The sequence below is a fragment of the Anomaloglossus baeobatrachus genome, chromosome 2 (genome assembly GCF_048569485.1).
Source record: "Anomaloglossus baeobatrachus isolate aAnoBae1 chromosome 2, aAnoBae1.hap1, whole genome shotgun sequence".
NCBI lineage: Eukaryota > Metazoa > Chordata > Amphibia > Anura > Aromobatidae > Anomaloglossus > Anomaloglossus baeobatrachus.
In genome coordinates, this window is record NC_134354.1 from 43200981 (window position 1) to 43215654 (window position 14674).

General features: G+C 47.1%; 1 protein-coding gene across 1 annotated transcript in view; it reads right to left on the reverse strand.

Moving 5' to 3' along the window:
• Positions 1-14674, reverse strand: part of LOC142290928 (interleukin-10 receptor subunit beta-like) — a 46271-nt gene that overhangs the window by 19054 nt on the left and 12543 nt on the right. The window contains exons 2-4 of the mRNA XM_075335021.1: positions 13534-13657; positions 8952-9118; positions 517-677 (exon numbers count right to left, since the gene is read on the reverse strand). Of these exons, the coding sequence (XP_075191136.1) occupies positions 517-677; positions 8952-9118; positions 13534-13657 (452 nt within the window). The remainder of the gene's footprint in view (positions 1-516; positions 678-8951; positions 9119-13533; positions 13658-14674) is intronic.

Genomic DNA, 14674 nt, shown 5'->3' on the forward strand with positions numbered 1-14674 from the left:
AATAATAAAAATTTAGATTTTTAGGAGCAAAAAAGTAACAATGCAGAGACATGACTAGATTCTGCATAACTAATCATATGCTATATAGCTGCAAGTCACATTTATGTATGAGATAGCCAAGATGATTGTCTATAAAATGAAGGTCGTCTCACGCTCAAAGCTGTAGTGGATGGAGAGTTATGGAGAATAAAAGTCAAAAGGTCAAAACATTGTTACCCTTTTGCTTGTCAGTATAAGTCTGAGTTGCCATTGTTTAGTCTGGGGTTATGGCCATTTTAACCTTCACAGGTATCACTAGAGACTGTGGGGTTGGAATTTCTAGTCTGTACAGGAACCACCTGGGCCACTGGCAGTTTTTTAGTGTTTTAACTATTTCTCCCTTGTGAGAGTGGGGACCTAATTGGATCAGCAGTCGCGTATGCTAACCATCATTCTACTCATTTTCTATAGAACTGCAGGATATGGCCAAGTACACGACTCTGCTATCTCCGGTAGTCTCAATCACACATTACTTACATGTGCTGGCTCAGATTCCTTCCAGTATAACACTTTGTAATTAAGCTCGCCATATTTCTCCTTTATTGGCCTTCTATCCGTATTTACAAAGGGGCCTTCAAAACTGACATCCAGGTATCCCGACCTTGAGGAGACTTTTGCCTTTGGAGCCCCGATAATTGCTTGATAGAAAAAAATGGATATATTCAGTGGCATAACTAGAGTTCGACAGGCCCTTGTGCAAAATTGCTAACCCCCCCCACCTTTCCCCACTGCATTTTGGTCAGATGTATGGGTCCTTGTAGCGTTCTAAATCATATAAAGACATACAAGTTGCCCTCTTTCTCCATTATGTAGTAATGTCCGACATCTTGTTCTAATATAACCTATCCTGGGCTCCTTCCTGATAAATATGTCACCTATTCTGGTATATGTATTCCACAACCTAGTATATATGTCCCCCATCCTGGTAGATATGTCCCTCATCCTGGTATGTATGCCCCGTCCTGATATATCTGTCCCCATTCTGTTATACATGTCCTTATCCTGGGCCCCTTCCTGGTATATATGTCCCCATCCTAGGCCTCTCCTGGTATATATGTCCCCATCCTTGTTTATATGTCCCCCTCCTGGTATATATGTGCCCCTCCTGGGCCCCTCCTAGTATATATGTCCCCCTCCTTGTACATATGTCCCCATCCTGGGCCCCTTATAGTAAATATGTCCCTTTCCTGGTATATATGTTTCTGCTCTAACGCAAGAAAAAAAACCCTACATTATCCACACCTTACCTGGCTCCTACGTCACGCCGTGTCCTATGCTAGCATGCAGTGGCCAGCAGCTGACATCGGCATCTGTGCTATAGCAATGTATGATGTCACTGTCATGTGCCGTCCTCACTCATGGAGACACCGATGTCAGCTGCCAACCACTGTCCAGTTGGCAGATAGTATTACAGTGCAGGGTCCCGACGGGTCTCTGCTCCGCCTTGCACTTCAGCTAGATTTGCACCATTGAAAGCACATCCAGCTGAAGTAAGTGTTGCGGTTAGTGAGCAACCCCAGAACTCCGGGCCCGGCGTCGCTGCATGGATACTAGGTAACCTGCAAGGGTCCAGACTTTTACAGTCTGGGTTCGCCCATCACTATTCAAGGGGCACTATGTGCCTTTAGCAGGAGAACATAAAGATCTTAAGCGCCAGGGGAGAAGACAGGGACAGGAACCAGTTAATTGACGTTGAAAGACGTAAGTGAGGTCTGCAGTGAGTTTTTACAAGCTGTGTTCTCTGTGTCTGCAACATATACTGTGGCCAAGTCTTGCGGGGGCTGATCAGGTGGCACATTAGAATCCTCTTCAGCCATCCCTCCCCTAAAATCTTGCTGCCACTTCTCCCCCATGGAATAATCAAAGAGCGCTCCAATCATTGTAAATGTCAGAGTTCTCATTGATCAGTGTTTCTGCTGCTCCCACAACTCTAGTACTGGGTCTCCATGTTGGGCAGCTTTACCTTTCCATCCGTCTAGCATTTGTATGGCTGTGGAAAGGTAAAGCTGCCCAGCATTCAGCCCCAGCACTCTACTGTCATTAGCTTTCCATTCAGTGGAACCACAGCACCCAATGCAGGAGTCTGACAGAACAGATAGAGAAGAAATGTAACACCCACGGGCCACTAAGGGGTTAAGTCTAAGTCGATACTTTGTACTTGTCGCCAAGCCGGTGATGCAGGTTTCTGCTGTGTCATGGGTGGCCTGGCCCAGTTCCGTGGCCCCGAGGTATACAATAAACGTGGAATGAAAGGTGGATGAGGATGGTGGGTTTGGAGGAGGTAGTGGGAGAAGTATAATAGACTATCTTTCGTGACGCCACCTATGGATTGCGGCCAGGAGTGGGCCGCCGCTGCGGGTTTCTGTCCACTGGGGCCCTTGGTGTTTGCAGCCAGGATGGTGTGGCTCCCCACAGGTGGAGCGGGCCCCAGGGAGATAGTGGGAAGGTGGGGTTGGTAAATGAAGGAGCCGAGGCAGGGGTTCTGGTTCAGGTCTTTTACTCACTGGTTGGAGTTTGCACAAGAATGCCGATTCCGCTGCTGGTAGGTCTCTGGTTATCCAGTGCAAGTTCAAGGCAATTGCCGGTGTCCGTGTAAAGTGTTCTTTTGTAGAATGCTCCCCACTGGTGCAGAAAGGAACCCGGGCTGAGCTCAAAGCTCCAGACCTCCTGGCCCCGTGAAGGAAAGCTAAAGTTGATAGAGGTGTTGATAGAACTGGTGTCCTGACTCAACTCAACTCCGTATCTCGCTGACTTGCTTTTACTTGTACACAAATGTCAAACGCCCCCCAGTGGTTGTCCTGGTGACCGGAAAGTCCCACTCTTCGTGATGGCCAAACCCCTGCCTTCCCCAGTCCAACCACTAGTGGGGAGGCACCTAACTGTTTGTGAAATGTGAAATGAGAAACCGGTAATTAACCCTGCACCTACCCCAGATAGGCACCGTACCTTAAAACAACTGCAGTACCCTGTGGCGACCAGAGCCTCAGGGGCGCCACAGAAACACTATGATCCACTCATCCGAGAGCTTATCTTCTCCTGCCACACAGTCCTCAGGGGGTCAAGAGCACTACATGTGCTGTTCACACGAAGAATCAGGAGGATAAGTGCTCGTAATATACAATAGCTATGCGCTCCACCGCCTATCAGGAACCCTGTCAGAAAAATGACAGTGTGCATAAGCAAGCCCTGCGCGTTCATGTGAAGCCATGATTGTGTATGCTCTGGTCAGGAGGATTCCATGCACAACTGCGACTAGGAGGCCATGTTATGGTCAGACAGACATAATAACCTACTCAGATAACGGTCTGTAGCATCATATATATCTGAAGATTGTTGACAAACTACAGATTTTGTTAAATACTCAAAAGTAGAAAAAGTAAAAGTTTATGACATGCGCTGGTATATAAAAGGGTATTGTATTCATCACAAAATCCATGTAATAGTTTGTAGAGAATCCTTTGCGATCTGACGTCTGAAAGCCATGGATGTCACCAAACGCTGGGTTTCCTCCTTTGTAATGTTTTGCTGGCCATTATTACAGTGACTTCAGTTGACTTCAGTTGTTGCTTGTTTGTAGGCGAGTCTGCCTGGTTTTGTGTTAAGCATGTGAAATGCAGCTCAATGGGGCTGAGATCTGGGGATGACTTGGCCATTGCAGGATATTTCACTTCTTTGCTTTTTCAGGATGTTATGGGTCATTGTCCACTTGTTTTGTGAAGCGCCATCCAATCATCCTTGCTGAGCAGAAAATATCACCCTGTAGACTTCAGAATTCATCTGGCTGCTTCTGTCTTCAGTCATATCATCAATAACCGAGGGTCATTGGAAGCCCTACATACCCGGCCATCACACAGCCTCCACCATGTCTTACAGAGGATGTGCTGTGGTTTGGATCATGAGCTGTTATAAAGGGTGCTTTACACGAGACGATCTATCGTGCGATAGATCGTCGGGATCATGGTTTTTGTGACGCACATCCGGCATCGCTTGCGACGTCGGCCTGTGTGACACCTCCTAGCGACGCAGTATCGCTCACAAATCGTGAGTCATGTACTTGTCGCTAGGTTTCATAAAATCGTTTATGAAACATGGCGCCGATTGTTTATCGTTTCCGTGGCATCACACGTTGCTCCTTGTGACACCACGGGAACGATGAACATCGCTTACCTGCATCCTGCGGTTCCCACCGGCTATGTGGAAGGAAGAAGGTGGGCGGGATGTTTACATCCCGCTCATCTCCGCCCCTTTGCTTCTATTGGCTGGTCGCCGCGTGACGTCGCTGTGACGCCGAACGTCCCTCCCATTTCAGGAAGTGGATGTTCGCAGGCCTCAGCGACGTCGCACGGGAGGTAAGTACATGTGATGGGGGGTTAACGAGTTTGTGCGCCACGGGCAATCAATTGCCCGTGACGCACAAACGACGGGGGCGGGTACGATCGATCGTGAAATCGCACGATCGGTCATCCCATGTAAAGCAGGCTTAAGCCTTCCCCATACTTTCTTTTTGCCATCATCCTAGTACAAGTTAATATTCATTTCATAGTGTTCTTAACTTGGGTGGATGTTGTAAAGGGGTTTTCCTTCCATAAGGAAAGGATTCTGCGATCATCCACCACTGTGGTCTTCAATGGACGTCCAGGTCTTTATGAGTTACCAAGTTTACCTGTGCATTTATATTTTAAGAAAGAACCAAACGGTGATTTGACCTCTCCTAACATTTCTTCTTATTTTTTACCCTAATGATGTTCTGTTTCTCTTCCATTGAGAGCTCCTTTGACCGCATGTTTTGAATTCACAGCAATAGCTTCCAAATGCAAATGCAACACCTGTAATCAGCTCCAGACCTTTTACTTGCTTAATTGATGAATTAATGAAGGAATAGCACCCGTAGTTCATTAAAGAGCTTTTGAGATAACTGTCCAAATACTTTTAGTCCATTGAAAGAGGCTGCTACATACTAAAGAGCTGTAATTACGAAACCCTTAATCCAATTAGGATGTAAATACCCTCAAATGAAAGATGAGAATTTGCACTTTAAACCCATATTGATTATTATCTAACTGTATCTTGAATATCTATATATATAATTGCCTTATTCATTCTGTCTGTCTGTCTGTCTGTCTTGCTCCAAAATTGTGTCCTTACGGTGACACAAAGCTGATATGCCGCTGGGCTCGCCATGGCCCTGCCCCCCCGCACGGATTGGCCGCTCGCTTAGGCTGCGCCCCCACACGGATTGGCCGGCCGCTCGCCCAGGCTCCGCCCCCCCACAGATTGGCCTCTCGCCCCGGCACCCTGCAGGCATTGGCAACTGGGCCACGCCCCGCCCCCCTCACGCAATGCACGCTAGCTCTGGCCCCGCCCCCCCCACGCATTCCCCGAACCGACACGGTCACGGAGCCACGACTACCAGGTGAGTACTGTACCCCCGGGAGCCCACATCAGCGTACGCCGCCAAACCAGCCGACACATACCCTCGCATTGCTGGGGCTGGCCTGTGTATGCTGGTGAGGGCTCCCGTGCGAGCGGGGGACGAGATACGCTGGTAACCATGGTAGCACACACACACATCAGATCACACTCACTCTCACACACACCTCACACACACATCACATCGCATCCACACACTCACAACATCCTGGGATATCGCTTGCTTCTCGGCGGCGATACTGTGCTGTGAGCTTCCAGGACCTGCCGGAGGATCACATGGCCAGAAGCATGTGGTATCTCCGGATGTTGTGAGTATGAGCGCGTATGTGCAATATCGTCAATGTCTGTGTGTGTGTGAGTGTATGCGATCTGGTGTGTGTGAGTGTATGCGATCGGGTGTGTGTGAGTGTATGCGATCGGGTGTGTGTGAGTGTATGCGATCGGATGTGTGTGTGAGTGTATGCGATCGGGTGTGTGTGAGTGTGTGTGAGTGTATGCGATCGGATCTGTGAGTGTCGGCAGAGGAGCACGGCGTGCTGGAGGAGGCTGGGAGGAGAGAGGCTGATCCTGGGGAAGGCTGGGATGGGGAGGCTGAGAGAAGAGAGGCTGATGCTGGGGGAGGCTGAGGCTGGGGTAGGCTGGGAGGAGAGAGGCTGATGCTGGGGACCGAAAAGGCTGATGCTGGGAGGAGAGAGGCTGATGCTGGGGGAGGCTGAGGCTGGGGTAGGCTGGGAGGAGAGAGGCTGATGCTGGGAAGAGAGAGGCTGATGCTGGGAGGAGAGAGGCTGATGCTGGGGGAGGCTGATGCTGGGGGAGGCTGAGGCTGGGGGAGGCTGGGAGGAGAGAGGCTGATGCTGGGAGGAGAGAGGCTGATGCTGGGAGGAGAGAGGCTGGGGTAGGCTGGGAGGAGAGAGGCTGATGCTGGGAGGAGAGAGGCTGATGCTGGGAGGAGAGAGGCTGATGCTGGGGGAGGCTGAGGCTGGGGTAGGCTGGGAGGAGAGAGGCTGATGCTGGGAAGAGAGAGGCTGATGCTGGGAGGAGAGAGGCTGATGCTGGGAGGAGAGAGGCTGATGCTGGGGGAGGCTGATGCTGGGGGAGGCTGAGGCTGGGGGAGGCTGGGAGGAGAGAGGCTGATGCTGGGAGGAGAGAGGCTGATGCTGGGAGGAGGGAGGCTGATGCTGGGAGGAGAGAGGCTGGGGTAGGCTGGGAGGAGAGAGGCTGATGCTGGGGGAGGCTGAGGTAGGCTGGGAGGAGAGAGGCTGATGCTGGGAAGAGAGAGGCTGATGCTGGGAGAAGAGAGGCTGATGCTGGGAGAAGAGAGGCTGATGCTGGGGGAGGCTGATGCTGGGGGAGGCTGAGGCTGGGGGAGGCTGAGGCTGGGGGAGGCTGGGAGGAGAGAGGCTGATGCTGGGGACAGAAAAGGCTGATGCTGGGAGGAGAGAGGCTGATGCTGGGAGGAGAGAGGCTGATGCTGGGAGGAGAGAGGCTGGGGTAGGCTGGGAGGAGAGAGGCTGATGCTGGGAGGAGAGAGGCTGATGCTGGGAGGAGAGAGGCTGATGCTACTGACAGAAAAGGCTGATGCTGGGAGGAGAGAGGCTGATGCTGGGGACAGAGAGGCTGATGCTGGGGACAGAGAGGCTGATGCTGGGAGGAGAGAGGCTGATGCTGGGATGAGAGAGGCTGATGCTGGGGACAGAGAGGCTGATGCTGGGGACAGAGAGTCTGATGCTGGGAGGAGAGAGGCTGATGCTGCGGGTAGAGAGGCTGATGCTGGGAGGAGAGAGGCTGATTCTGGGAGGAGAGAGGCTGATGCTGCGGGCAGAGAGGCTGATGCTGCAGGTAGAGAGGCTGATGCTGGTGCAGCATGGGGGATGGAGCACGATGGGGGGTGCGCAGCATGGGGGATGGAGCACGTTTGGGAGTGCGCAGCATGGCGGATGGAGCACGTTTGGGAGTGCGCAGCATGGCGGATGGAGCACGTTTGGGAGTGCGCAGCATGGCGGATGGAGCACGTTTGGGAGTGAGCAGCATGGCGGATGGACCACGTTTGGGAGTGCGCAGCATGGCGGATGGACCACGTTTGGGAGTGCGCAGCATGGCGGATGGAGCACGTTTGGGAGTGCGCAGCATGGAGGATGGAGCACGTTTGGGAGTGCGCAGCATGGCGGATGGAGCACGTTTGGGAGTGCGCAGCATGGCGGATGGACCACGTTTGGGAGTGCGCAGCATGGCGGATGGAGCACGTTTGGGAGTGTGCAGCATGGCGGATGGAGCACATTTGGGAGTGCGCAGCATGGCGGATGGAGCACGTTTGGGAGTGCGCAGCATGGGGGATGCAGCACGATGGGGAGTGCGGAGTATGGCGGATGGAGCACGTTTGGGAGTGCGCAGCATGGCGGATGGACCACGTTTGGGAGTGCGCAGCATGGCAGATGGAGCACGTTTGGGAGTGCGCAGCATGGCGGATGGAGCACGTTTGGGAGTTCGCAGCATGGGAGATGGAGCACGATGGGGGGTGCGCAGCATAGGGGATGGAGCATGATGGGGAGTGCGCTGCATGGGGGATGGAGCACGATGGGGAGTGCGGAGTATGGCGGATGGAGCACGTTTGGGGGTGCACAGCATGGCGGATAGAGCACGTTTGGGAGTGCGCAGCATGGTGGATGGAACACGATGGGGAGTGCACTGCATAGGGGATGGAGCACGATGGGGAGTGCGCTGCATGGGGGATGGAGCACGATGGGAAGTGCACACCTCCCCCCAACACACACACACACGCGCGCGCACTGCACAACACACCACACACACACACTGGGAACCACAAACAACTGCCCTACACAGACACCCACACACACAGACAACGCTGCACACACACAACACCCAACACACAAACACCGCGGCACACACAAATATACGCACATACCGCACAACACACACATTGCACAAAACATACCTCCCCCCAAAACACACCACACACACACACACAACGCTACAGACACACAACGCTACAGACACACAGCGCTCCACAAACAACGCAACACACGCAACACACATACAACACCGCTCTCACCCCCCGCCACACCCAGACAACACCCAGAACATGTACAGCGCCCTACACAAACACTTGGTAACTACACACAACAACATCTATATATATATATATAACAAAAATCATACATGAACTACACAATATGTACATTCTAGAATACCCGATGCGTAGAATCGGGCCACCTTCTAGTGTTGTCATAATCAGCTAAAATGTCAAATCTTGTGTCACTGTCCAAATTGTCTTAGCACTCTATTGTGGTATATGGTATATTGTGGTATGTGGACTGTATATAGCTTATATTGCCTTAGTGCTATATGGTGGGCTGTATGTGTCAGTATGAAGGAAAAATATATATTATAAGTTATCAGCTATGACGAGCCTGGAAATGGACGGAGTAAATGGATGGATTCATGATAAATAAGGGAATACTTACTTTGATTATCAGGGTCAAAATTAATCGTCACCCAATCAGATTCTTTGGAATCTAGCTCCGTCCTGACTCGCACAAAAGACTTGTATGTGATAATGGAGGAATCGCACTGGTGCTCATAAGTCCTTTGACAAATATTCTTATAGGTATCCCTGTTAGATCTCAAGTCCCTGGAAAATAAAATTCACATGATGTGCAGCAGCCAGATGCAAATGTGATACAAATCACAATGAAGGCAACACTATTTTTTATTTTATATATATATATAAAATAAAAAATAGTGTTGCCTTCATATATATATATATCTAAAGTTTGGACACACCTTCTCATTCAAGACTTTTCTTTATTTTCATGACTCTGAAAATTGTAGATTCACATTGAAGGCATCAAAACTATGAATTAACACATGTGGAATGAAATACTTAACAAAAAAGTGTGAAACAACTGAAAATATGTCTTATATTTTAGGTTCTTCAAAGTAGCCACCTTTTGCCTTGATTACTGCTTTGCACACTCTTGCCATTCTCTTGATGGGCTTCAAGAGGTAGTCACCGGAAATGGTTTTCCAACAGTATTGAAGGAGTTCCCAGAGATGCTTAGCACTTGTTGGCCCTTTTGCCTTCACTCTGCGGTCCAGCTCACCCCAAACCATCTCGATTGGGTTCAGGTCTGGTGACTGTGGAGACCAGGTCATCTGGCGTAGCACCTCATCACTCTGCTTCTTAGTCAAATAGCCCTTACACAGCCTGGAGGTGTGTTTGGGGTCATTGTCCTGTTGAAAAATAAATGATGGTCCAACTAAACGCAAACCGGATGGAATAGCATGCCGCTGCAAGATGCTGTGGTAGGCATGCTGGTTCTGTATGCCTTCAATTTCGAATAAATCCACAACAGTGTCACCAGAAAAGCACCCCCACACCATCACACCTCCTCCTCCATGCTTCACAGTGGGAACCAGCCATGTAGAGTCCATCCGTTCACCTTTTCTACGACGCACCTTTTCTACGATTGGTGGTTGGATCCAAAGATCTCAAATTTGGACTCATCAGACCAAAGCACAGATTCCATTGGTCTAATGTCCATTCCTTGTGTTCTTTAGCCCAAACAAGTCTCTTCTGTTTGTTGCCTGTCCTTAGCAGTGGTTTCCTAGCAGCTATTTTACCATGAAGGCCTGCTGCACAAAGTCTCCTCTTAACAGTTGTTCTAGAGATGTGTCTGCCGCTAGAACTCTGTGTGGCATTGACCTGGTCTCTAATCTGAGCTGCTGTTAACCTGCGATTTCTGAGGCTGGTGACTCGGATGAACTTATCCTCCGCAGCAGAGGTGACTCTTGGTCTTCCTTTCCTGGGGCGGTCCTCATATGAGCCAGTTTCTTTGTAGCATTTGATGGTTTTTGCCCCTGCACTTCGGGACACTTTCAAAGTTTTCCCAATTTTTCGGACTGACTGACCTTCATTTCTTAAAGTAATGATGGCCACTCGTTTTTATTTACTTAGCTGCTTTTTTCTTGCCATAATACAAATTCTAACAGTCTTTTCAGTTGGACTATCAGCTGTGTATCCACCAGACTTCTGCACAACACAACTGATGGTCCCAACCCCATTTATGAGGCAGGAAATCCCACTTATTAATCCTGACAGGGCACACCTGTGAAGTGAAGACCATTTCCGGTGACTACCTCTTGAAGCTCATCAAGAGAATGCCAAGATTGTGTAAAGCAGTAATCAAAGCAAAAGGCGGTTACTTTGAAGAACCTAAAATATATAGAATATAAGACATATTCAGTCTGTCTTGTACTGTTAATGATTGTTGTACGTATACCCTCTTTCACTTGTAAAGCGCCATGGAATAAATGGCGCTATAATAATAAATAATAATAATATAATATTTTCAGTTGTTTCACACTTTTTTGTTAAGTATTTCATTCCACATGTGTTAATTCATAGTTTTGATTCCTCCAATGTGAATCTACAATTTTCAGAATCATGAAAATAAAGAAAACTCTTTGAATGTGAAGGTGTGTCCAAACTTTTGGTTTGTACTGTGTATATACTGTATATATATATATATATATATATATATATATATATATATATATATATATATATATATATATATATATTTTTTTTTTTTTTTTATTTTATTTTTTTTTTATTTTTTTTACTTACATGAAGAGACAAAAGGATCCGCACAGGCCTCATACACAGAAGATGTGGGGTGAGTTCTCCAAGATGTTTGGAACAACCTCAATGCTGAGTTAATTTCAAAACTGTGTGGAAGTGTAACTAGAATATTTGATGATGGCAAAGGGCAGTCACCAAATATTGATTTGATTCCGATTTCTTCTTTTGTGTCTTCAATTTGCATTTTGGTAATTGATAAAAATAATTATCACTTTTATTTTTTAACTATTCTTAATTATTATTTTTTGTGTCTCGAGTCATAACCAGTGGGTTAAATGCTGAAAGAACAGCAAATATGTGGTAGATCATAGATTTTTATGGATTTATATGTTGTTAATTATATATGGACGTGTTCCCACAATTTAGAGGCAAATGTCTTCCGCCCCGCTGGATAGGCAGAGGTTGAACCCCTCGGATCATGTCTTATACTCTATAATGGACTGTTGGGTTGTTTTGGCCCTAATAGACATAAGTATGGCACGGACAATACCATATTGTTCTTTTTTTATATAAATATGTTAAAAACAATACTAAATTGTTGTCTCTTTTTTAAATAAATATATTAAAATCAATTGCTTCCTATAATTATTACTCTATTCTATAGCAACACTTCCATAATTTCCCCCACCTACTACTAAATGCAGTTGATGAGTAATTGCGACTTCTTTTGCAAGTGAGCAATCAATCTTATTACACTATGAGACTTGTTTAAGGGAAATTTTCAATTGATTTTGTAATTTAAATTAAGTACATCCATCAATTGGCTCTGCGAAAGGCGCCATTGGTGCAGAGCATTATACAGTGTGTCCACCCATATCCTGTCCACCGCCATTAACTTGAGAACGGCGGCAGCTATAGGCATAGAAGTGGTGTCTAGGTATAGTAAAGTAGCCATGCGCTACGCAATGAATCCACCTATAGCGCCACCTGGTGGAAAATAATGGAGTTAGCATTTTTATCTTGAAAACGAAACGAGATAGAGAAAAAAGTGAATTACAAGTTGTAGGGCATCATCAATTCAATACAAATCGACACCTTGCATACAGAAAGGCTATGATATGAAACCCATGACCCCCCCCAAAACATTGAATGCTGGTCACGCATATGGCGCTCATTTAACTTTGATGCTCAAAGTGGCCCCCGTCAGCTGCAATGGTCTGGACTCTGCACAGCATACTGTATCTTGCTGCACGTTGTGCAATATGGTAGGTGACACGTTTGCACAAGCATCTGTGATACGTCGTCGTAGGTCCTGCAATGTTGGTGGAGGGGTCGCATACACCTGCTGTTTGATGTTACCTCACCGAAAGAAGTCCAATGTGGTCAGGTGAGCATGGAGGCCACTCTACGCAGCCACCATACCCAATGACTTGTAGGAAGGTCTCCATGAGGTATCGCTTCACGTCCGCAGCCTTGTGAGTTTTACACGTTCTAATTACAGCATTTCTGTATGCAAGGTGTCGATTCATATTAAATTGATGATGCCCTACAACTTTGTAATTCACTTTTTTTCTCTATCTCGTTCAGTTTTTGAAATAAAAATGCTAACTCCGTTGTTTTCCACCAGGTGGCGCTATAGGTGGTTTCATTGCGTAGCACATGGCTACTTTACTATACCTAGACACCACTTCTATGCCTATAGCTGCCGCCGTTCTCAAGTTAATGGCGGTTGACAGGATATGGTGGACACACTGTATAGAGGTGTTAGAACAACATCTGCTCCATCCAGACAATGCCTATTTCAGGGAAATCTTTGTAGATTTCAGCAAGATAATGCTTAACAACATACTGCGTCCATCACTACTGCATGGCTCCATAGAAGAAGAGTTCGGGTGATAAACTGCCCGCCTGCAGTCCGAACCTTTCATCGATAGAGAACATGGTACATTATGAAAGGAAATATCTGGTGAAGACCCCGATCTGTGGAGCAGTGAAAATCCGACATCAGACAAGAATGGGATAATGTTCCTCTCCAAATACTCCAGCAATTGTCTCCTCCCTTCCCAGATGTTCACAAACTGGTGTAAAAAGAGGGGCCACTAGACAATGGTGGATACGGCCCGGATACAACTTTTTTTGAGATTAGTTGCTGCCATCAATTTCCAATTAAGTTAATTTTTTCAATTGAAATGGAAAAATGTCCAATGTTCCTCTTTGTTTGTTTTTCCCTTCTATTTCTCTAAAACCAGCAGTTATGAGGAACTGTATTATACAGAATGTGCATCAATTAAGAGTGTCTGACATTGGAACTTCCCCTTTATTGCTTCTGTGTCTCTACACTCTTTAGCGTGAGGCTACCACTTTTTTTTTTTCTAAAAGAGGTTCTGAAGCAGCTGGGGTACTGCACTGTGTACATTTATATGACAAGAATTATAAATAGCAATCACTGCAATGTCACCTACATTTTATATTGCACGGTGTACATCACGTTATCCCCGAGGTCAGCTGGACGATTCCATCGCAAGATGTTCCTAAAGTTGATGGATTCCATGAAGACATTGGTGGGCACCGGAAGCTTCCCGAAACCTGAGTATGCAGAAGAAATCAGTGTAATATTATCATTTACAATCTAACACAGTGGTGGAGAACCTACAAATGGGTCAAATTTTTGATTATTGAATGAATCACATCATGGCTTCAGGTCTACTAAAATGAGGGCTAACACAATAATATGTTTATGTTATGTACTGTCGCTTTAAGAGATTGGACCGTGGTCCTAAAAGTGTAAGTGTAAAGTGAAAGTGCAACTCTTTTGTTAAGCATGATTCTTTAATAGCAGTGTGTTCATGGATGCAAGCAAACTGAAGTTTTATTCAACCTGTGCCGCTATTTTATGATTAGAGGATAGGAGACAATGGATTTAGTCTGCGTTGCCAGCGATTCAGTGGATTTCAGATCAGGGAGTGAAAAACATGCAGTTTATTGAAGTCTACCCAATGGTTCCTCCATCAGGTTTGTTGTGATGAAGAAACCAGTTAGTTTTGAAACGCATAAACCTCAATAAACTGCATGTTCTACACTACCAGGCCTGAACTCCATTGAGTCTCCGGCAGCATGGACTACATCCATTGTCTGCTATCCTTTGATGTCTGAATACTGACACTTATTTTATGCTTCTACAGTTGTGCCTCTCACAACTCCTCATTCATTCTCCCATTTGTACACAGTTCAAACTATATTGAGCTTTTTTTGTCTTCCCAGCCCCTTGCGCTATTTTCTGAATGGCATCAGCAGAAAAGCCACATTTACAACGCTGCAGACAATCACTGAGCTCAGTGGCTTGTGCCATCTACATTGGAAAGGCTGCTGAGCTCAGTGATTGTCCACAGTGCTTCCCACGTGTCATTAAAGGGAACCTATCAGGTTCTGTATGCACCCAGAACCAAGAGCAGTTCTGGGTGCATATTTCTAACCCCTGCCTCGCAGTCACAGCTTATAGTAGCGTAGATAAAGGGATCTTTAAAAAAAATATTTCTAAAGATCTTTTATAACATGCTAATGAAGCTAGTGTGCCGCCCCGTGCCAGCAGCCGCTGCTGCTGCT